Source organism: Fringilla coelebs, assembly GCF_963513975.1.
Source record: "Fringilla coelebs genome assembly, chromosome: 33".
NCBI classification, from domain to species: domain Eukaryota; kingdom Metazoa; phylum Chordata; class Aves; order Passeriformes; family Fringillidae; genus Fringilla; species Fringilla coelebs.
This window is the reverse complement of record NC_140059.1, coordinates 590,447-610,576: the sequence shown is the minus strand read 5'-3', so window position 1 is coordinate 610,576 and position 20,130 is coordinate 590,447. Positions and strand designations below refer to the sequence as shown.

At 55.1% G+C, this 20,130-nt stretch overlaps 3 protein-coding genes across 3 annotated transcripts; 1 reads left to right on the top strand and 2 right to left on the bottom strand.

Annotated features, from left to right (window-relative positions):
- Positions 1 to 151: 151 nt before the first annotated feature.
- HNRNPUL2 (heterogeneous nuclear ribonucleoprotein U like 2) lies at positions 152 to 13,890 on the bottom strand (the record flags this gene model as incomplete). The annotated part of the gene is made up of 12 exons (XM_084224069.1): positions 12,916 to 13,890; positions 9,740 to 9,860; positions 8,446 to 8,522; positions 7,584 to 7,723; positions 6,723 to 6,813; positions 5,950 to 6,062; positions 5,135 to 5,401; positions 4,311 to 4,433; positions 3,139 to 3,270; positions 2,330 to 2,498; positions 1,139 to 1,339; positions 152 to 240 (listed from the first exon to the last, which is right to left on the bottom strand). The coding sequence occupies exons 1-12, from the start codon at positions 13,538 to 13,540 to the stop codon at positions 152 to 154; spliced, it is 2,148 nt and encodes a 715-aa protein (XP_084080195.1). The 5' UTR covers positions 13,541 to 13,890.
- A 2,212-nt stretch (positions 13,891 to 16,102) lies between these two features.
- Positions 16,103 to 17,780, bottom strand: FAU (FAU ubiquitin like and ribosomal protein S30 fusion). Its single transcript, XM_084223987.1, has 5 exons — positions 17,713 to 17,780; positions 16,736 to 16,818; positions 16,498 to 16,642; positions 16,357 to 16,412; positions 16,103 to 16,262 (listed from the first exon to the last, which is right to left on the bottom strand). The coding sequence occupies exons 2-5, from the start codon at positions 16,808 to 16,810 to the stop codon at positions 16,137 to 16,139; spliced, it is 402 nt and encodes a 133-aa protein (XP_084080113.1). The 5' UTR covers positions 16,811 to 16,818; positions 17,713 to 17,780; the 3' UTR covers positions 16,103 to 16,136.
- A 34-nt stretch (positions 17,781 to 17,814) lies between these two features.
- On the top strand, positions 17,815 to 19,881 carry MRPL49 (mitochondrial ribosomal protein L49). Its single transcript, XM_084223986.1, has 4 exons — positions 17,815 to 17,903; positions 18,458 to 18,587; positions 19,291 to 19,412; positions 19,485 to 19,881. Exons 1-4 carry the CDS (start codon positions 17,838 to 17,840, stop codon positions 19,629 to 19,631), a joined length of 465 nt encoding a protein of 154 aa, XP_084080112.1. The 5' UTR covers positions 17,815 to 17,837; the 3' UTR covers positions 19,632 to 19,881.
- Positions 19,882 to 20,130: the final 249 nt, after the last annotated feature.

Here is a 20,130-nt window from a genome sequence, read left to right as displayed (position 1 = left end):
AAACCCACTCGAAATGAGTTCCCAGAACGGGAAACAGCCAGGGAATGGCCAGGAAGGGGGAAATGCCCCAAAAATGCCCCAAAATGCCCCAAACCGGGCTGGAAATGCCCCAGGAATGCCCGGATGGTTCCGGAAGGTTCTGGAAGGTGCCTCACCCGCGGTTGCCGGGCTGCCCCCAGTACTGCGGCTGCTGCTGGCCCCCGTAGACGCGGCTGTCGTAGCCCCGGCGCTGCCCCCCCACTGTGGAGAGAGCGGGATGGGAGCGGGTCAGAACCGGGAACGGGTCAGAACCGGGATGGGAACGGGTCAGAACCGGGACGGGAATGGGTCAGAACTGGGAACGGGTCAGAACCGGGACAGGAGTGGGTCAGAACCGGGAACGGGTCAGAACTGGGAATGGGTTAGGGTCAGAACCGGGAACAGGGAACCGGGAATGGGTCAGAACTGGGACCGGGTCAGAGTGGGAATGGGAACTGTCCCCAGATCCTGTGCCAAAGCCCTCGGACCCAGCCCAAAACGCAGCCCCAAAACCCCTCAAATTCTGTCTAAAACCCATCCTAGATCCAGCCCCAAACCCATCCTAGATCCAACCCCAAACCCATCCTAGATCCAGCCCCAAACCCATCCTAGATCCAACCCCAAACCCATCCTAGATCCAGCCCCAAACCCATCCTAAATCCAGCCCCAAACACCCCAAATCCCGTCCCTCTCTCCCCTCTCCCCACATCCCCAAACCCAATTCCCGCTCCATACCCCACTAACCCCTCCCTGGAGCCCATTTTCCCCATTTTTTCCCATTTTCCCCATTTCCATGCAGCTTTTCCCCATTTCCATGCAGTTTTTCCCCATTTTCACCCCGTTTTTCCCCGTTTTCCCCCCATTTTTTCCCATTTCCCCCGTTTTTCCCCCATTTCCCCCCCTGACCGTAGCCCTCGCCGCGGTTGTGGTTCTGCCGGTTGCGGCGGTTCCCAGACCCCATTTTAACCCCGTTTTACCCCATTTAACCCCATTTTCATGCAGTTTTTTCTCAGTTAATCACATTTTTACCCCATTTTCCCCCCATTTTTCCCCGTTTTCACCCCATTTTCACCCCAGTTTTTCCCATTTCCCCCATTTTTCCCCCCGTTTCCCCCCTGACCGTAGCCCTGGCCGCGGTTGCGGTTCTGCCGGTTGCGCTTGTTGCGGTTGTTGCGGCGGTTCCCGCGCTTCTCCGAGGGCGGCAGCTGCTTCCGCGCCTCCTCCTTCCAGCGCAGCACCAGCGGCGCCGCCTCGTCCCGGCCCAGCTCCCCGAACAGAACCTCGTCCACGTACTCGCTCTTCTCCGGGATCGAGTAGTTGGCTGGGAAACGGGGCAAAAATGGCACAATTTGGGTCGGAAACGGGGCAAAAACGGCACAATTTGGGTCGGAAACGGGGCAAAAATGGCACAATTTGGGTCAGAAACGGGGCAAAAACGGCACAATTTGGGTCGGAAACGGGGCAAAAATGGCACAATTTGGGTCAGAAACGGGGCAAAAATGGCACAATTTGGGTCGGAAACGGGGCAAAAATGGCACAATTTGGGTCGGAAATGGGCAAAACCACCGAGTTTAGCGCGGGAATATCGGTGCTGGGAGTGGCGAGAAATGGGGGGAAATTCGTGTGTTGGGTGGGAAAAAAGGGGAGAATTCTCTCTCTGTAAGCAGCAAAAATTTTGAGGGGAAATTCCAAAGTTATCTGGGAAAGATGAGGCTCAAAAAATGGGGAAAGATCTAGGGAAAATCGGTGCAGGGAGCGGTGAGAGATGGGGAAATTTGTGTGTTGGGTGGGAAAAAAGGGGGGATTCTCTCTGTGACAATAAAGGGAATTTCTGAATTAACTGGGAAATTTTCCAGGGATTTTCCATTTTTTCCCCTCATTTTCTGTGCAATTTCCCCCCTCATTTTCTCTGGGATTTTCCCCCTCATTTCCCACAGATTTTATCTTTTTTTTTCCCCTCATTTCCCAGGGATTTTCCTCCCCTTTTTTCCCTCATTTCCTACCGATTTTTTTCCCCATTTGCCCCCTCATTTTCCAGGGGCTTTCTCACTTTTTTTCCCATTTCCCTCCTCATTTCCCATGGATTTTCCCCCCTCATTTCCTGTGTGATTTCTCCCCAATTTTTCCCCCCATTTTTGGTGTGATTGTCCCCATTTCCCCCCATTTTTCCCAGTGATTTTTCCCCATTTCCAGGGTGATTTTTCCCTATTTCCAGGGTGATTTTTCCCCATTTTTCCCCCCATTTCCAGGGTAATTTTTCCCCATTTTCCCAGTGATTTTTCCCCAATTTCAGAGTGATTTTTCCCCTCACCTTTCATCTCCAGCATGACGGACTCGGGCACGTCGTCGCCCTCGCTCTGGCGCCGCTGCTGCAGGCGCTGCTCCCACTCGGCCTCGGGGGCCACGATCACCACGACCTTCCTGGAGAAGCCCTTGAAGGCCGAGAGCTTCCGGCGCTGCCCCGAGTTGTACACGTTGCACTGGGGGTGGAGAGGAGGAAAAATGGGATTTGGGGAAAATGGGATTGGGGAAAAATGGGATTGGGGAAAACAGGGATTGGGGGAAAGCAGGGATTGGGGGAAAATGGGATTGGGGAAAGGCAGGGATTGGGGAAAATGGGATTTGGGAAAAATGGGATTTGGGGTCTGGAATGGGGGTTTGGGGTCTGGAATGGGAATTTGGGGTCTGGAATGGGGATTTTTTGGAAGAATTTCCAAGGATTTTTAGGGCGGGTTTTTGAAGGAGGATTTGGGAGGGTTTTCCAAGGGTTCTTTGGGGCCTTTTTCAGCGATTTTTGAGGGGTTTTCCCTGGATCTCTGGGCAGGTTTTCCCTGGGTTCCCAGGCAGTTTTTCCCAGCTCCCTGGGCAGTTTTTCTCCGTGTCCCTGGGCAGTTTCTCCCTGGGTTTCCAGGCAGTTTTTCCCCGTGTCCCTGGCCAGTTTTTCCCTGCGTTCCCAGGCAGTTTTTCCCTGGGTTTCCAAGCTGGTTTCTCTGGATTTTCAGGCAGTTTTTCCCTGGGTTCCCAGGCAGTTTTTCCCAGCTCCCCAGGCAGTTTCTCCCCGCTCCCCAGACAGTCCCTCCCCGCTCCCCGGGCCGTGTCTCCCCGGTTCCGCCGGGGTACCTGGTCCAGGATGAAGTTGCGGCGGGCGCGGGGGGCGATCTGCACCAGCTTGCTAAGGCACTGCGCCGCCTGCTGAGTCAGCAGCTCCCGGCTCTTGGCGTCCAGCTCCTCCTCCGGCTCCGGCCCCCGCGTCTGCAGGGGAACGCTCGGGAATTGGGAATGGGCACGGCCGGGGGGCTCCAGGCTGGGCCACAGGGCCCAGAAATCCCAGCCCAGGATTCCCACCCAGCCCAGAAATCCCATCCGTGCCACCCCAATGTCCCAGCATCCCATCCCATCAATCCTATCATTCCCACCCCAGAATTCCCATCCCTGCCATCCCATTATCCCATCCCACTATCCCATCTTTTCAATCCCATTGTTCCCAGTCCATCCCACCCTTTCAATCCCATTATCCCATCCTATTATCCCATCCCATTATCCCACCCTTTCAATCCCATTATCCCATCCTATCAACCCCATTCTTCCCAGTCCATCCCATTATTCCCATCCCATTATCCCATCCTATCAATCCCATTATTCCCAGTCCATCCCACCCTTCCCATTCCCACCCTGAATTCCTGTTTTCCCTCCATCACCCTGAGTTGGTGCAGGGCAAAGATCCCAACCCACGATTCCATTATCCCACAATCCAATTATCCCATAATCCAATTATCCCACAATCCTTGGATCCCATAATCCTTGGATCTCGTTATCCCACAGATTCCATCATTTCCCTGACCCCATTCCCACCCTGAATTCCCAGTTTTATCATGAGACCCTGAGCTGGTGCAGGAGGGAGATGCCATCCCAATATCCAATCAATCCCATCCAATGCCACCATTCCCAGGAATCCCACAATCCCACAGATCCCATCATTCCCAGGGATCCCATGATCCCATTAATCCAATCCACCCCACCATTCCCAGGGATCCCAGGGATCCCCCAATCCCACAGATCCCACCACCCCACCATCCCCAAGGATCCCCCAATCCCACCCAACCCCACCACCCCAGGGATCCCGCAGTCCCATAGATCCCATCCAATCCCACAATCCCATCAATCCCACCACCCCACCATCCCCAGGGATCCCCAATCCCACAGATCCCAGGGATCCCCCAATCCCACAGATCCTACCACCCCACCATCCCCAGTCCCCCCCAGTCCCCCCAGTCCCCCCCAGCCCCGCGCACCCTGAGCTGGTGCAGGACGCGCTCGGTGCCCAGGATGTTGTAGCGCTTGTCCCGGTGCTCCTGGGAATGTTTCTGTGCCCACTGCGTCTTCCCGGAGCCCGGCAGCCCCACCATGAGCAGCACCTGGGGAGGGGAGAATTCCTGATGGGACACGGGGCAAGGAGAGGGGAATGGGGCACAGGATCCCCAGGGGGAGAGGGAATGGGGCACAGGATCCCAGGGCGGGCAGGGAATGGGGAACTGGGATTCCCCGTGGATCCAGAAGGAAGAACACCGGGATTCCAACTGGATCTGTGCCTGGATTCCCAGTGGCTCCAGAGGGAATCCAGAGGAATTCCCAGTGGCTCCTGGGATTCCCAGCAGCTCCACACCCTCATCCTCAGCAAACCCAACCTCACTGCTCCCACTAGGACCCCAGGAACCCCAGGAGGATCCCCCAGGGAGGAAGGATCCCCCAGATCCCCAGGGAACCCCCGTGAGCAGCCCCTGGACCCCCAGGGAGATCCCAAGGGAGAAACCCCCAGGGAATCCCCCAGATCCCCAGGGAACCCCAGGATCCTCCAGGAGGGAGGAGCCCCTGGATCCCCAGGGAAGCCCCAGAAAACCCCCAGGGAACCCCCAGACCCCCAGGGAAGCCCCGGGATGATCCCCAAGGCAGGAGGAGCCCCTGGATCCCCAGAAAACCCCCAGGGAACCCCCAGGAGGATCCCCAAGGAGGGAAGAGCCCCTGGATCCCCCCCCAGGGATCCCCCAGACCCCCAGGGCACCCCCCAGGAAACCCCCAGGGACCCTCCCATCCCCCCCATCCCCCCTCCCCCCCTCACCTCACACTCCTCGGTGCTCTTGGGCCCCGGCGGCGTCCGGACCCTGTCGGGCGCGGGCACCTCGTGGATGAAGACGAAGCCGTCGGGCACGGGCGCCAGGGGCTGCGGGCGCTGCCCGAAGTTGAGCTCCACGGCGCAGCCCTTGCACAGCACGTGCGGCAGCAGCGCCCGCGCGCCCAGCGCCGCCTTGGGCACCGTGAAGGCCGTGCCCAGCTCCTGCCCGTTCTTGGAGAACGACAGCGCCACCAGCTCCGCGCCCTCGAAGTCCTGCGGGCGCCAGAAACACGCAGGTTTCACACCTGAGCCTTTTCATTCTGTGTTTCTCCTGGGTTTGCCCTGGGTTTTCTCTTTTTTCCCTGATTTTTCCTGGTTTTTTCCCTGATTTTTCACCTTTTTATACCTGAATTTTCCCATTTTCTTACCCTGATTTTTCTCCTTTTTCCCCTGATCTTTTCTTGATTTTTCACCTTTTCCCCAGATTTTTTCCCCCTGATTTTTTTCCATTTTTATACCTGATTTTTCCTGGGTTTTTTCCCAGATCTTTTCCTGATTTTCCCCCATTTTCCCCTGATTTTTCTCCTTTTCCCCTGATTTTTCCTTGTTTTTATTTTCCTGATTTTCCCCATTTTCCCCTGTTTTTTTTTCCCCTGATTTTCCTCCTTTTCCCCCCTGACTTTCCTCCTTTTCCCCCCTGACTTTTCCTGGGTTTTTCCCTGATTTTTCCCTTTTTTTCCTGATTTTCCCAGGTTCCTCCCCAGCCCCTGCTGATCTCCCTGTGCATTTCCAGCCTTTCTCCTTTCCCCTTTCCCCCTCACCGCGAAGCAGCCGATGACGTCGTTTTCTCCAAAACTTTCCCCAAATTCCTCAAATTTTCCATTTTCCACCTTCAGCCCCCGCCCGTCGAAGCCGTAGGAAAATTCATCCTCCCCTGGAACGGGGCAAAAGAAGGAGATTTTGGGATTTGGGATGGGGAGGGGAATTCGGGGGGATTTGGGGATTTGGGGAAGGGGGAATTGCGGGATCCTGGACGGATTCGGGGCTGGACTTTGGGATCCTGGATGGATTCTGGGATCCTGGATAGATTTTGGGGTAGATTTTGTCCTTTAGAGTGGATTTGGGGCTGGATTTTGGGATCCTGGATGGATTTTGGGGCAGATTTTGGGATCCTGGATGGATTTTGGGGCTGGATTTTAGGATTCTGGATGGATTTTGGGGTAGATTTTGTCCTTTAGAGTGGATTTGGGGCTGGATTTTGGAGTCCTGGATGGATTTTGGGATCCTGGATGGAATTTGGGGCAGATTTTGGGATCCTGGATGGATTTTGGGACAGATTTTGGGATCCTGGATGGATTTTGGGGCTGGATTTTGGGATTCTGGATGGATTTTGGGGTAGATTTTGTTCTTTAGAGTGGATCTGCGGCTGGATTTTGGGATTCTGGATGGATTTTGGGATCCTGGATGGATTTGGGGATTCTGGATGGATTTTGGGGCTGGATTTTGGAGTCCTGGCTGGATTTTAGGATCCTGGCTGGATTTTGGGGCTTCCCAGCGGGATTTGGGGTGGCTCTGAGGGGATTTGGGGTCTCACCCAGCTGGGAGTGGGAGAAGTCCACGGACCAGCCCACCCTCAGCAGCGGCACCTCGGTGCTGCCCTCCTTGCCCGGGAGATTCTGAGACACCTGCAGGGAAATTCGGGATTTGGGAACAAAAAAAAATCAGGAATGGGGCAGGGAGAAGGAAACAGCAGCAGCAGAAACCCCAAAAAACCCCAAACAGAGCCAAAATCTGCTAAAACAGGCACCAAAAAGCCCCCAAAGTCACCCCAAAATCTCCTAAAACCTCAAAAAAACCCCAACCCTCCCAAAAAAAACCCAAATCCCCTCTGAAACAGCCCAACCCCACCCACCAACGCCCTAAAACCTCAAACTCTCCCAAGATCCCCCTAAACCTCCCCCCAGATCCCCTTTTCTGCCCCTCCCTCTGCAATCCCAGCCCCCACAGAGATCTTTTCCCAGTTTTGCCCTGGTTTTGTCCCATTTTTTCCCCATTTTTTCCCTGGTTTTGGCCTGGATTTTCCCCATTTTCCCCCAGTTTTTTCCCCCATTTTCCCCTCCTTTTCCCCCAATTTTTTTCCCCATTTCCCCCCATTTTTTCCCCCGTTTTTTCCCCATTTTCCCCCATTTTTTCCCACTTTTTTCCCCATTTCCCCCCTGTTTCCCCCCATTCCCCCCCCGTTTTTCCCCATTTCCCCCCAGTTGTCTTCCCCCAATTTCCCCCCCGTTTTTCCTGATTTCCCCCCCATTTTTCCCTATTTTCCCCCATTCCCCCCCCATTTTTCCCCCATTTCCCCCCAATTTCCCCCCCTGTTTCCCCCCATTTCCCCCCAGTTTTTCCCCCAGTTTTCCCCCCCGTTTCCCCCCGTTTTCCCCCCATTTCCCCCGTTCCCCACCTTGGCCTGGAAGCAGACCCTGCCCTGTGTCACCCCGTGGGTGCTGCGGGCGCCGGCCCAGAGCCCCGGGAAGCGCTCGGAGAAGAGCGGCTGCCCCCCGTAGCGGTCGCGGCTGGCGCGGAACTGCAGGTCCGACGTGTCTGCGGAGAGAAAGGCACTGTGATCCCGGCTTAAACTTGGCTTAAACCTGGCTTAAACCCGCCTTAAATCCCAGTTTAAACCCGGCTTAAATCCCAGCTCAAATCCCAGATCAATCCCAGCCCAAACCCCAGCTCAATCCCAGCCTGGAACTGCAGGTCCAACATGTCTGGGGAGGGAAAGGCACCGTGATCCCAGCTTAAACCCCAGCCCAAACCCCAGCCCAAATCCTAGCTCAACTCCCAGATCAATCCCAGCCCAAATCCCAGCCCAGAACTGCAGGTCCAACGCGTCTGGGGAGGGAAAGGCACCATCATCCCGGCCCAAATCCCAGCCCAAATCCAGCTCAGTCCCAGTCCAAATCCAGCCCAACTCCAGCCCAAATCCCAGCTCAGATCCCATTTTAATCCCAGCTCAGATCCCAGCTCAATCCCAACCCAAATCCCAGCTCAACTCCAGCTCAGATCGAGCTCAACTCCAGCTCAAACCCAGATCAATCCCACCCCAAATCCAGCTCAAATCCCAGCTCAACTCCAGCCCAAATCCAGCTCAATCCCAGCTCAACTCCAGCCCAAATCCCAGCTCAATCCCAGCTCAACTCCAGCCCAAATCCCAGCTCAATCCCAGCTCAACTCCAGCCCAAATCCAGCTCAATCCCAGCCCAAATCCCTTTTAATCCCAGCTCAGTCCCAGCCCAATTCCCAGATCCCAGCCTTTCCCTCACAGGTGTCCAGGATCACCAGGCTCTCGTCCTCCTCCCCCTCCGGCGGCTCCTCCTCGGGCGGTGGCGGTGATTTGGACCTGGGGGGAAATCCCAAAGTTTGGGAAAATCCCAAATTCTGGAAGGGGAAATCCCAAATCCTAGGGGAAATCCCAAAATCGGGGGGGAAATCCCAAATTTCAGGACACCTAAAGTTGCAGGAAAGCCCCAAATCCTCAGGAATTCCCAGCTGGGAACTCCCGGATTCTGGGACATTTCCAACCCCCCAAAAACTCCAAAAAAACCCCAAAAAGTCCCAAAATTCCTGAGAAATTCCTGGAATTCCCACTCGGCAGAGCTGGGAGTTCTTGGGATGTCCCAAACCCCCCCAAAGATAAAAAAGTTCCAAAAATAATGAAAAAAAAATCTAAAAAAATCAGGAAAAATTCAGAATAACATCAGAACAAAATCTACAAAATTCGGAAAAAAAAACCCAGACAGAAATCAGAAAGAATTAAAAAAAAAATCAGAAAATAATTCTGGGAAAAATCTGAAAATGTTCAGGGGAAAAAATAAATTTAAAAAATTCAGAAAAATATGGATAAATCAGGAAAAAACCCTGCAAAAAAAAAAAAAGAAAAAAAAAAAAAGAAAAAAAAAGAAAGAGAAAATCCTGAAAAAAATCCCCCCAAAAATTATGAAAGAAATCAGAAATAAATCAGAGAAAATGCCAAAAAACTGGGAAAAAATCTGAAAAAATCTCTAAAGATATCAAAGAAAATTCTGATAAAAAGCCCAAAAACTAAAAAAAAAAAAAAAAAAAAATTCAAGAAAAAAACCCCAAAACAAAATTCTAAAGAATTTAGTAAAAAATTAGAAAAAAAATAGGAAAAAAATGGAAAAAAACTCAGAAAAAATTGGAAAAAAAATTGGAAAAATCTGAGAAAAAGACTTGGAAAAAATTCGGAAAAAAATTGGAAAAGTTGGAAAGAAATTTAGAAGAAAATGGGGAAAAAATTCAGAATAAAAATTGAAAAAAATCGGGAAAAAATTGGAAAAATTCTGGAAGAAATTTGGAAAAAAATCAGAAAAAAATTCAGGATAAAACCTGAAAAAATTCAGAAAAATGTGGAAAAAATTCAGAAAAAAAATTTGAAAAAATTTGGAAGACAATTGGAAAAAATCCAGAAAAAATTCAGAAAAACTTTGGAAAAAATTCGGAATCAAACCTGCAAGAATTGGGAATCAAACCTGCAAGAATTGGGAATCAAACCCGCAAGAACTGGGAATCAATTCAGGACAATCCCCCCAGCCGCACCGGCTGTTGTAGGCCTCCTCGCGGAACTCGTGCCAGGCCCGCCCGTGCTCGTCCTTCTCGTCCCGCAGCCGCTTCAGCCCCCGGCGCTCGGCCTCCGCCTTGGCCTTGTCCTCCTCCTCCCCTGCAAGGCCAAAACCCCGATTTACCCCTTTGCCAGGGCACAAAGGGTTAAAATTGAAATTTACTTCCATTTTCCTGTCAAAAAAGGGTTAAAGTTCAGATCTATTTCCGTTTTCCTGGGGAAAAAAGGGTTAAAATTCAGATTTATTTCCAATTTCCTGACAAAGAAAAGGGTTAAAATTTAAATTTATTTCTATTTTCCTGGCAAAAAAAAGGGTTAAAATTGAAATTTAGCTCAATTTTTCACAAGGAAAAAAGGGTTAAAATTCTGATTTATTGGCATTTTTCCAGGGCAGAAAGGGTTAAAATTTAGGTTTAGTTCCATTTTTCTGGCAAAAAAAAAAAGGGTTAAAATTCAGATCTAGTTCCATTTTCCTGGAGGGAAAAGGGTTAAAATTCAGATTTATTTCCATTTTTCTCAGGGTGCAAAGGTTTGGATTTGGATTTATTTCCATTTTCCTGGGGAAAAAGGGTTAAAATTCAGATTTATTTCCATTGTTCCAGGGGAAAAATGGTTCAAGTTGGAATTTATTTTCATTTTTCTGGCTCTTCCAGAAAAAAAAGGGTTAAAATTCAGATTTATCTCCGTTTTTTCAGGGAAAAAATGTTAAAATTCTGATTTATTTCTATTTTTACTGTCACAAAAAGGTTAAATTTTGGATTAACTTCCATTTCTCTGGCTTTTACTTGGAACAAAAGGGTTAAAATTCAGATTTATTTCCATTTTTCTGGGGGAAATTAGGGTCAAAATTTGGATTTATTTTAATTTTTCCAGGGAAAAAGGGTTCAAATTTGGATTTATTTTAATTTTTCCAGGAAAGAATTGTTCAAATTTGGATTTATTTCCATTTTTTTGCCTTAAAAGTCCAATTAAAACTGAATATTCCATGGAAATGCCAAAAGTTCAGTTGAGTCCTTTCCTTTAAAAGCTCCAAGAGTGGTGAAAATTTCATTTTTTTTCTTAAAGTGAATTAAAGCCAAGTTTCTCTGGGAGTTTTGATGGATTTTCAGCTTTTAGAGTGACCAAAATTGGTTGAAATTTGAATTTTTTCTGCTTGAAAACGAATGAATGAAGATTCCATGAAAACCTTGGAGCTTGAATGGATTTGTCCAGGTTCTAAAGGGCGAAATGTGGTTAAAATTCAGATTTTTATCCTTAAAAATCCACGAAACCAAAGCATTCCATGGAAAACTTGGGAGTTTTGATGGATTTTTGGGGCTTTATAGTGAAAAAAAGGAGTTAAAATTCCAATTTTTTCCTTCAAAATTGCTTCACTCCAAGCATTCCATGAGGACTTTGGAATTTCCCAGTTTTTAGAGTGGTGAAAAATGCCTGAAATTCTATTTTTTTTCTTAAAAAAATGAATTAAATAAAAACAGGCCATGAAGCTCCTGGAGTTTGAATGAATTTTCCCACCTGGGATGGGTTAAAAAAGCCAAAAAAATGTTTAAAATCCTTAAAAATGTAAAATTCCCCTGGGATTTTTCAGGGAAAAGGAAAAATTCCAGCCCAAGATCCATTGGTTCACCAACAACTGGAAAATCCAAATTAAAAATGAATAAATCTGACAGGAATATCCAAAAAATCCCAATTTTTCTCTCGTTTGGCCAAAAAAAATTCCTGAAAATTCAAGATTTGGAAATATTCCCATAAAATCCAAGTTTTTGTATTTTCCATCTTCCTAAAATTGAAATTTTCCAGCTCTAATACCATAAAAATCAAAGTCTGGGATAAAAATGGGAATAATTTCACTTAAATCCCAATAAAATTCTGTTCCGTGGTGATCCAAGCTCCAGAAATCCTCCCCAAATCAGATTTTTTTCCTTCAAAATGAGTTTTTCCCTCAAATCCCACGATTTTCCAACCAAAAATCAAAGCTTTCCCTCAGAAATCAGTATTTTCCTCACAAAAATTCAGATTTTCCCAACAAATATCCACATATTCCCCTCAGTAATCCATATTTACCCCTCAGAAATTTACATTTTTCCCTTAGAAATTACAATTTTTCTTTAAATATCCAGATTTTCCCTCAAAAAAAAAAAAAAAATCAAAATTTCCCCCTCAAAAATCCCAAAACTTCCCCCAAACCCAGAGATTTCACCTCAAAACAAATCGCCCAATTTTCCTAAGGCTTTCCCCTGGATTATTTCTTTAAATTCAAAATTTCCCCCCTCAAAACGGAGAATTTTCCCTCAGAAACGCACAAAAATCCGGATTTTTCCCTCAGAATCCCACAAAAATCGGGATTTTTTCCCCTCCTGAACCCGAATTTTGCCCCATCCCAGTTTCTCCCCTCAAACCCCAAATTTTCCCCAACTTTTCCCTCACATTTTCCCAACCCCAGCTCGGAATTGGCCAATTCCAGGAGTTCCACCGATTCCCCTCAGCCGCGGCCCCACAAAAACCCCTCGGAATTCAAATTTTTCCCGCTTTTTCCCCCCTTCAAATCCCCATTTTCGCTGTCGGAAATTCGGGGATTTTATCGCGATTTCATCGCGATTTTATCGCCCAAAACCCCCGGGATGGGAGGACGGGGCCCAGGTCGGGATTTTGGGGGAAAACCGGGAATTTTGCGCGGGGTCCCTCACGGGGCTCCGGGGCCTTTCCCGTTTTTTGCCGGTTTTTGGAATTTACCCCGAGCATCCCAAGGGTCCTTCCCCGGTTCCTTCCCAAAGCTCCCGGGTTCTCTCCCGGTTCTGGGGATCCCGATCCCGGCTCCGAGGATTCTTTTCCGGTTCCCCTCCCGGTTCCGGGGCTCCCTCCCGAGGATCTCTCGGGGTTCCTCTCCCGGTTCTGGAGATCCCGGTCCCGGTTCCGGGGGTTCCTTCCCCGCTTCCCTCCCAAAGCTCCGGGGGCTCTCTCCCGATTTTGGGAATCCCGTTCCCGGTGCCGAAGATTCTTTTCCCGGTTTTGGGAATCCCGTTCCCGGTTCCGAGGATCCCGTTCCCGTTGGTTCCTTCCGGGGCTCCTTTCCCGGTCCCCTCCCTGTTCTGGGGGTGCCGTTCCCGGTTCCCCCGCTTCCTTTTCCCGGTCCCGGCTCTCCCCCATCGCTCACCCGCCGCCGCCTCCTCCTCCTTGGCCTCGGCCGCGGCCGCTTCATCCCCGCTGGGCGCCTCCTCCGGCGGCCGCTCGGCCCCGTTCACGCCGCCGCTGCCGCCGCCGCCTCCTCCTCCCTCGGCCGCCTGAGCCTCGGCCGCGGCCGCCGCTCCCTCCTCCTGCGGCGGCTGCAGCGGCTCCGACCCCGCGGGCTCGGCCGGGGCCGCCTCCTCTTCCTCCTCCTCCTCCTCCTCCTCCTCCCCGGGGGGGCCGGGCTGGGCCGGGGCCGCCTCGGGGGCCGCGGCGGCCGCTTCGTCCTCATCGGCGAGCAGCGCTTCCTCGTCCTCCTCCTCCTCCTCTTCCTCCTCCTCCTCCTCTTCCTCCTCCTCCTCCTCATCCCCTCCGTGGGGCCGCCCGCCCGGGCCTCCCGCCGGCCCCGCTTCCCCTGCGCAGCTCGAGGCGGCCGCGGCCGGGCCTCCCCCGCCGCCGCCGCCGCCGCCTTCCTCGGGCCCCGCCGCCAACATCTCGGCGTCCAGGGCCTCCTGCAGCCGCTGCGCCAGCTCCACCTTCAGCCCGCGGGCGTCCAGGCCGCGCCGGCCCAGCTCGGCCCGCAGCTCGGTCACCTTCAGCCGCTTCACGTCCATGGCGGGGCCGGTGTGTGGGGAAGGGGGGGGGGAAGGGGCCGCGGGGCGGGGGGGGGAAGGGAAGCGGAAGCGCGGGCGCGCTGAGGCGGCGGCGCCGAGGCCGGAGCGCGAGGCCGGGCCGGGCCTGAGGCCGCGGGGCGGGGACTGAGGGAGGGAAGGGGCGGAAGGAAGGGGGCGGAGAAGGGACGGGAGAGGGGGGGGAGAAGGGGAAAAGAGAGCGAGAGCGCGAGGCGGGGCCGCCGCCGCTGGCGCGGGGAGGGGGCGGCCGGAGCGCGGAGCGATCGCCGGGCCCGTCCCGCTCCCGCCGCCGCCGCCGCCTCAGCCGCGCCTGCGCCGCCGCCGCCCCTCAGCCGCGCCCCCCCGCGCGCCGCGCGCCGCCCCTGCCGCGCATGCGCCGCGCCTGCGCGCCGCGGCAAACCCCGCCCGCGCCGCATCACCGCGCAGGCGCGGCGCATGCGCGGAGCGGAGGGCTCGCGCCGCGCGCAGACGCTGTCGCCGGTGGGCGCCCCCCCCTTCCCCCTCAGCCCCACCTACGTGCGCAACGGTCGCTGCGAGTGTGGCGGCGGCCTCGCCGCTTCCCCTCCTTCCCTCCCCGCGCGCGGCCCGCGCCAGCCGCTCGGATTTTCTGATTGGCCCCGACCGCGCTGTTCTGCCCGGCGACGGCGAAAAGCGGCGCTCCGATTGGCGGATGGGGGCGAAGGGGGCGCTCGCCTCACGCGCAGTTTCCCGCCCGCCGCGCCGCCGCCATTTTGTTTCGGTGGATGAAGGGGGGAGAGCGCGCGGCGCGCTGATGGGGAGGGAGGGGAGGAAAGGGTTAAAAATGTGCAAAATACGGAAAATAAAAGAGATTTGTTTCGTTTGAAATTGGGAGCGGGCGCGGAAGAAGCGCGGAGGCGGAGACTGTGCCGCGTTTTCCTCAGGAAACTCGCGTAGCCCCCCCCCCTCCTGTTCCTTACTCCCATCACGGATTCATTCAATAAAACCTTCAAATCTCCTTTAACACACTTTAAACATTATAAATATTTATTATTACTCGCACAGAACTCCAATTTTACCGGGGGAGCGGCCAAAGGATGGAGTTTAACCTCGGCAAGCAGCGCGGTGAAGGCGCCGCCATTTTGCGGCGCGCCGTGAGGGGATGTGAGGGCGGCGGGCTCGGGGCCCTCACGGAGACCCGCGGGGCCATTTTGATTTCGATCCGCGCTGAAATCCTCAAGTAGACTGAGATAAACACGCTAAAATAAAAGCTTAAAGGAGCTTTTTTTGGGTTTTTTACCGTGCATAGATCCCCGTGCGGGGTGCGCCGTTCCCGAACGCACTTCAATACCGGGATAACGTGCTGCTATCGCATAGTAATAGCTATTCAAGCGGGTTTTAGTCTGTTTTTCACCACAGTAAAGTCCCCGTGCGGGGTGCACCGTTCCCGGAGGCACTGCAATACCGGGACGATGCGCGGAGCGGAGGGAGCAAGCTCCGGGTCCAACTCCCGAGCCCAAAAATCCGTTTAATATGAAGTCCTCTCATCGAGGACGTATCAGATATTAAACTGATAAGAACAGATACTACACTTGATCTTAGCCAAAAGGCCGAGAAGCGATACCGAGCCCGGCTCCGCGCCGCCTCCGGCCCCGCCCGGCCCGCCCGCACCTCACGGCAATCCCCGGGCCGCACTCGCACCCCCCGCATCCCGGGCCGGGCCTCTTTCCCCAGCTCATCCCGCACTTTCCTCCCGCGTCCCGCACGGTTTAATCCCAAAAAAAACTTCGAAATGCTTAAGAAAAATTATCCCAGCATGCCCTTCACTCGCTTCTGTTTTGCATAACCCCGCCTCTCCGGCAGTGCGGGCCGTTTTGCGTCACTCGTTTATTAGCATAATAACACTCCTATATTTGCATATTCATATCTGAGGACGGATTCGTCCCTCCCCTTTTCTCACCCAGCGGCTCTGGGGCTGGGATGAGCCGGTGTACTGGAACTGGGGGTATTTCGGGGGTCCCTCCTTCCCTCGCAGGGGGATTTTGGGGGGACAGGAGGCCCCGCCGGGGGTGTTTCCGTCACCGCTCGGCTCCCACGCCCCCTCACATTCGGAATCACTCGGGTATTTCCGGCACTGCTCAGCTCCCCAGGCCCCCTCATAATCGGGAAAAGTCGGTTATTTCCGGCAGCGCTCGGCTCCTCCGCCCCGCCTCCGCGCTCGGGTGTTTCCGGCAGCGCTCGGTTCCCTCCGCCCAGCCTCTGCCCTCGGCTTTTTCCGGCAGCGCTCGGCTCTCTCCGCCCGGCCCCCGCGCTCGGGTGTTTCCGGCAACGCTCGGCTCTTTCCGCGGCTCCCATAGAAAACTCTTCTGCACGCAGCATCCTCTCATTAACAGCCCCCAAATTAACGCTCATTAAGTTCCTCTCTCTAATCACCGCCCATTAACCGCCCTGCCATCTGCTCCGAGACCCGCACAACCCCCTAGAGACCACTTTGACCCCTGAACTTCTTTGCACTCCTCAAAAAGGCCCCTTCAACAGCGCAAAACCACCCCCAAAAAAGCGAAAAAAGCTCAGGAAGCCCCGAAGTGGCGGGAATTGGGCCCAAATTCCTTTATTGTGCTCAGGAGTTGGCGTTGGGACCCTTCTTCTTGCCGAAGGTGGGTACCACGTTGACGAAGCGCCGGTTGTACTGCATGCGCCGCTTGGCCCGCCCCGTCTTCTTCTTCTTCTTCTCCTGCTTGGCCACCTGATTGGAAACCGGGGGGTCAGGGGGGTCCCCAAAACCCCAGCAGGGTCCCCAAACCCCCCCCAAGGCCGGGGGGAGCCCCCTCAGAGCTCACCTTGGGGGTCTGGCCCCTCACTTTGCCGGCGCGGGCGAGGGAGCCGTGCACCTTCCCTGCGGGGAGGAAGGAAATCGGGGTGTTGGGGGGGTTGTTCTGCTAATTAACAGCCTGATAATTAGCGGCCCCCCCCGGAATTACCGCCCAGCAGGCGCGTGGAGAGGTCCAGGGTGGTGAATTCGGGGAGGGGGCTCTGCCCCAGCACGGCCTCATCGTCCAGGGGGGTCCCGGCGTGGAGCAGCACTTGGTCCTCGGGGGGGATCCCCGAAAGCTCGGCCACCCTCTCCTGGGGGAGGGGGACAAACGGGAGGGGGGGGTCAGCACCCCAAAATCTGGGGGGGATTGGGGAGGGGGACAGCCCGAATTTGGGGGCTCTCACCTTGATCTGGGCGAGGGTCTCGGAGCCGGAGAGCTCGAGGGTGAGGAGGGTCTGGCCGCGGATGAAGAGCTGCATGGTGGGGGCTGGGGGGAATTTGAGGGGGGGTTAGGGGGGATCCCCGCAGCCCAGAAATGGGGGGAAGCCCCTGGAAGGGAGGGGGGATCCCCAGGAAAGGGAGGGAGGTGAGGGAGGGGCGGTTTTGGGGTGATTGGAGGGTTATTTCTGGGGAGGTGAGTGGTGTTTTGGGGGTGACTGTGGGGTTATTGGGGGGCTGGGGCTGTTTTGGGTGGGATAGTGGCAGTTTTGGGGTGTTGAGGCTGTTTTGGGGTGGGTTTGGGGGGGGCTGTGGGTGTGCTTTGGGGTGTTTCTGGATGTTTTGGGGGCGTTTTCCACCCCCTCTCCCGCCCACAGGACTTTGTCACCTGGCCTGGGGCCGTGGGGACAAAGGGCTGTGCCGGGGGGGGGGGGCACGGACACTGGGGGCGCACTGGCAGCACCCTTGGGTGCCCCCCACCCTCTGAGCTGCCCCCTAACGATCCCCTCAAGGGCCCCCCATCACCCCAAACATTCGCAGCCCCCTCAGAATCCCCCCTAAAGCCTCCAAAGCCTCCCCAGTTGCTCCTGCAGCCCCTCCAGACCCCTCCTCACCTGAACCCCCTCAGAACCCCCCAGCCCCTCCTACACCGCCCCCAAACCCCTCATCAGACCCCAAGCCCCCAAAAGCCCCCCCTAAACCCCTCCAGAGCGCCCCCCCCATCTCAAACCCCCTCAGGGTTCCCCCCCAAACCTTTCCTGAACCCCTCGCTCCCCCCAATACCCCCCGAGCCCCTCCATACGCTCCCCTCACCTCAAACCCCCTCAGAGCCGCCTCAAACCCCCCCAGCGCTGCCCTTGCCCTCTCCCCTCCCCCCCTGTAGCCCCCAGACCCCTCAAATCCTCCCCAAATTCCCGGCGCGAGCCCCCGGGCCCGGCCCCACCTCAGCGGCTCCCTCAGGGCTCCGAGCGCGGCGCGGAGAGAGCGCGCTGACGTCACGCGTACGTACGTGCGTGCTGCGCGGTGACGTCGCGAGGGCGGGAAGGCGGAGAAAGAGGTGGAGCCAAGATGGCGGCGATGGCGGCGCTGGGCCGGAGGCTGCGGGCGCTGGGCCGGGGGGTCAGGGCGGTGCAGGTACCGAGAAGGGGGTTTGGGGTGTGAGGGGTTCTCTGGGGGGATTTGGGGGACCCAGGTACAGGGGGGGAAGTTGTGAGGAGGGAATTTGGGGCGAATTGGAGTGGGGGTTTGAGGGGTGAAGGGAGATTTTGGGGGGTGGGGTTAGGGGATCCCTGAGGGGATTTGGGGTTCAGGGAGGGGAAATTGGGGAGTTCTTGAGGGAATGGGGGGGGATTGGGAGAAGAAATTGGGGGTGACCTGGACAGGGAGGATTTTGGGGGGTTCCTAAAAAGGGAGGGGGGATCTTGGGGGGTCTGAGGGGTGAATTAATGGGGAAGGGGGAATTGGGGGGGGGGGGGGTCTCTCTGGGGGAGATTTCGGGGGGTTCCTTAAAAGGGAGGGGGGAATTTGGGGGGTCTGAGGGGTGAATTAATGGGGAAGGGGGAATTGGGGGGGGGGGGTCTCTCTGGGGGAAATTTCGGGGGGATCCTAAAAAGGGAGGGGGGAACTGGGGGGGGTTTGGAGGAGGGGGAGCTGGGGGGGTCTCTGAGGGATTTCGGGGGTCCCCACAGACCCCCCCCCGCTATGAGGAGTCGACGGCCGAGTTCGGGTTCGTGGAGCGGCTGCTGCCCCCCAGCCGCATCCCCCAGCCCCCCCCGCACCCCAAATACCCCACCCCGTCCGGCTGGAGCCCCCCCGCAGGTCAGCCACCTCCGGGGGGGCAATTAACCCTAATTAACCCTGGGGGGGTCATTAGTGCCGGGAGAGGGGCGATTTACCCCAAAACGGGAATGAACGGGGTTAATTAATGAATTTTTTTACTCTGGGGGGGCTTTAATGACTTTGAGGGAAGTGTTTAATTACCCCGGGAGGTGTTAGTTACCCCCGGCTTGTGTTAATTACCCCTGGGAGGGACCCCAAAATATTTCCTTACTCACCCCAACGCAATTAACAAAGAGGATTTATTTGCCCCGGGGTGGGTTGAATTCCTTCAGGGGGGTGTTAATTAGCCCGGGGGGTGTTAATTACCCTGAGGGGGAGCCCAAAATATTTCCTTGAAGGAAAAATTATCAATTCCAAACCAAGTAGTGAAGAGAATTTACTTATGGCAGGGTGGGTTAGATTCATTTGTGGGGTCGTTAATTACCCCGAGGGGGTGTTAATTACCCCGGGGGGGTGTTAATTAACTCGGGGGGGTGTTAATTACCCTGAAGGGGAACCTAAAATAGTTCCTTGAAGGAAAAATTATTAATTCCAAACCAAGTAGTGAGTTTACTTAAGGGCGCGGTGGGCGCGATTCTCCCTGAGGGTGTTAATTACTCCGGGGTGGGTTGAATTCCTTCGGGGGGGTGTTTAATTACCCCGGGGGCTGTTAATTACCCGCGGGGGGCGTTAATTGCCGCAGACCCGCCCCCGGAGCTGCCCTACCTGGTGCGGCGCTCGCGGCTGCACAACCTGCCCGTGTACCTGGGGCTGCGGCAGGGCCGGCGCCTGACGGAGCTGCGCCGCATCCACGGCGACATCTGGGTGAGTGGGGGGCTCGGGGGGGGCTGCGGGGGGCTCGGGGGGCTCCCGCTGACCCCCCCCGTGCCCCCCCAGGCGCTGGAGCGGGACCTGAGGGCGTTCCTGAGCTCGCAGGGGGTGCCCCAGGTGGCGGCGCAGGTGAACGAGGTGACGGGGACGCTGCGGCTCAGGGGGCACTGGGGGCCTCAGGTGCGGCAGTGGCTGCTCCAGAGGGGCTTCTAGACACCCCCACAGCTCCTGGGGGACCCCAGAACTGCCGGGGGGACCCCAAGGTCTGCCAGGGATCTGCTGTGGAAACACCTGGAGCAGCCTGAAATGGAGCCTGGGCAGAGCGACGGCTCCTGGGGGCACCTCCAGATCCACCTGGGCACCTCCAGATCCACCTGAGCATCCCAAAATCTGTTTGGGGCACCTCCAGATCCACCTGAGCATCCCAAAATCTGTTTGGGGCACCTCCAGATCCACCTGAGCTCCCCAAAATGTGCCTGGAATCTGCTGTGGACAGCCCCAAATCCCTCTGGAGCACCCCAAAATCTATTGGGGGTACCTCAGGATTCATGCTGGGGTCCTGAAACCCACCTGGGCCACCCAAAAATCCTGGGGGGGGAGGAGAGGGGAGGAACCCTGAAATCCACAGAGAGGATCCTAAAATCCACCCTGGGGTTACCCCAAAATCTGCTGGGAGCCCCCAAAAAAATAAAATGGAATGCCAATAATGAAC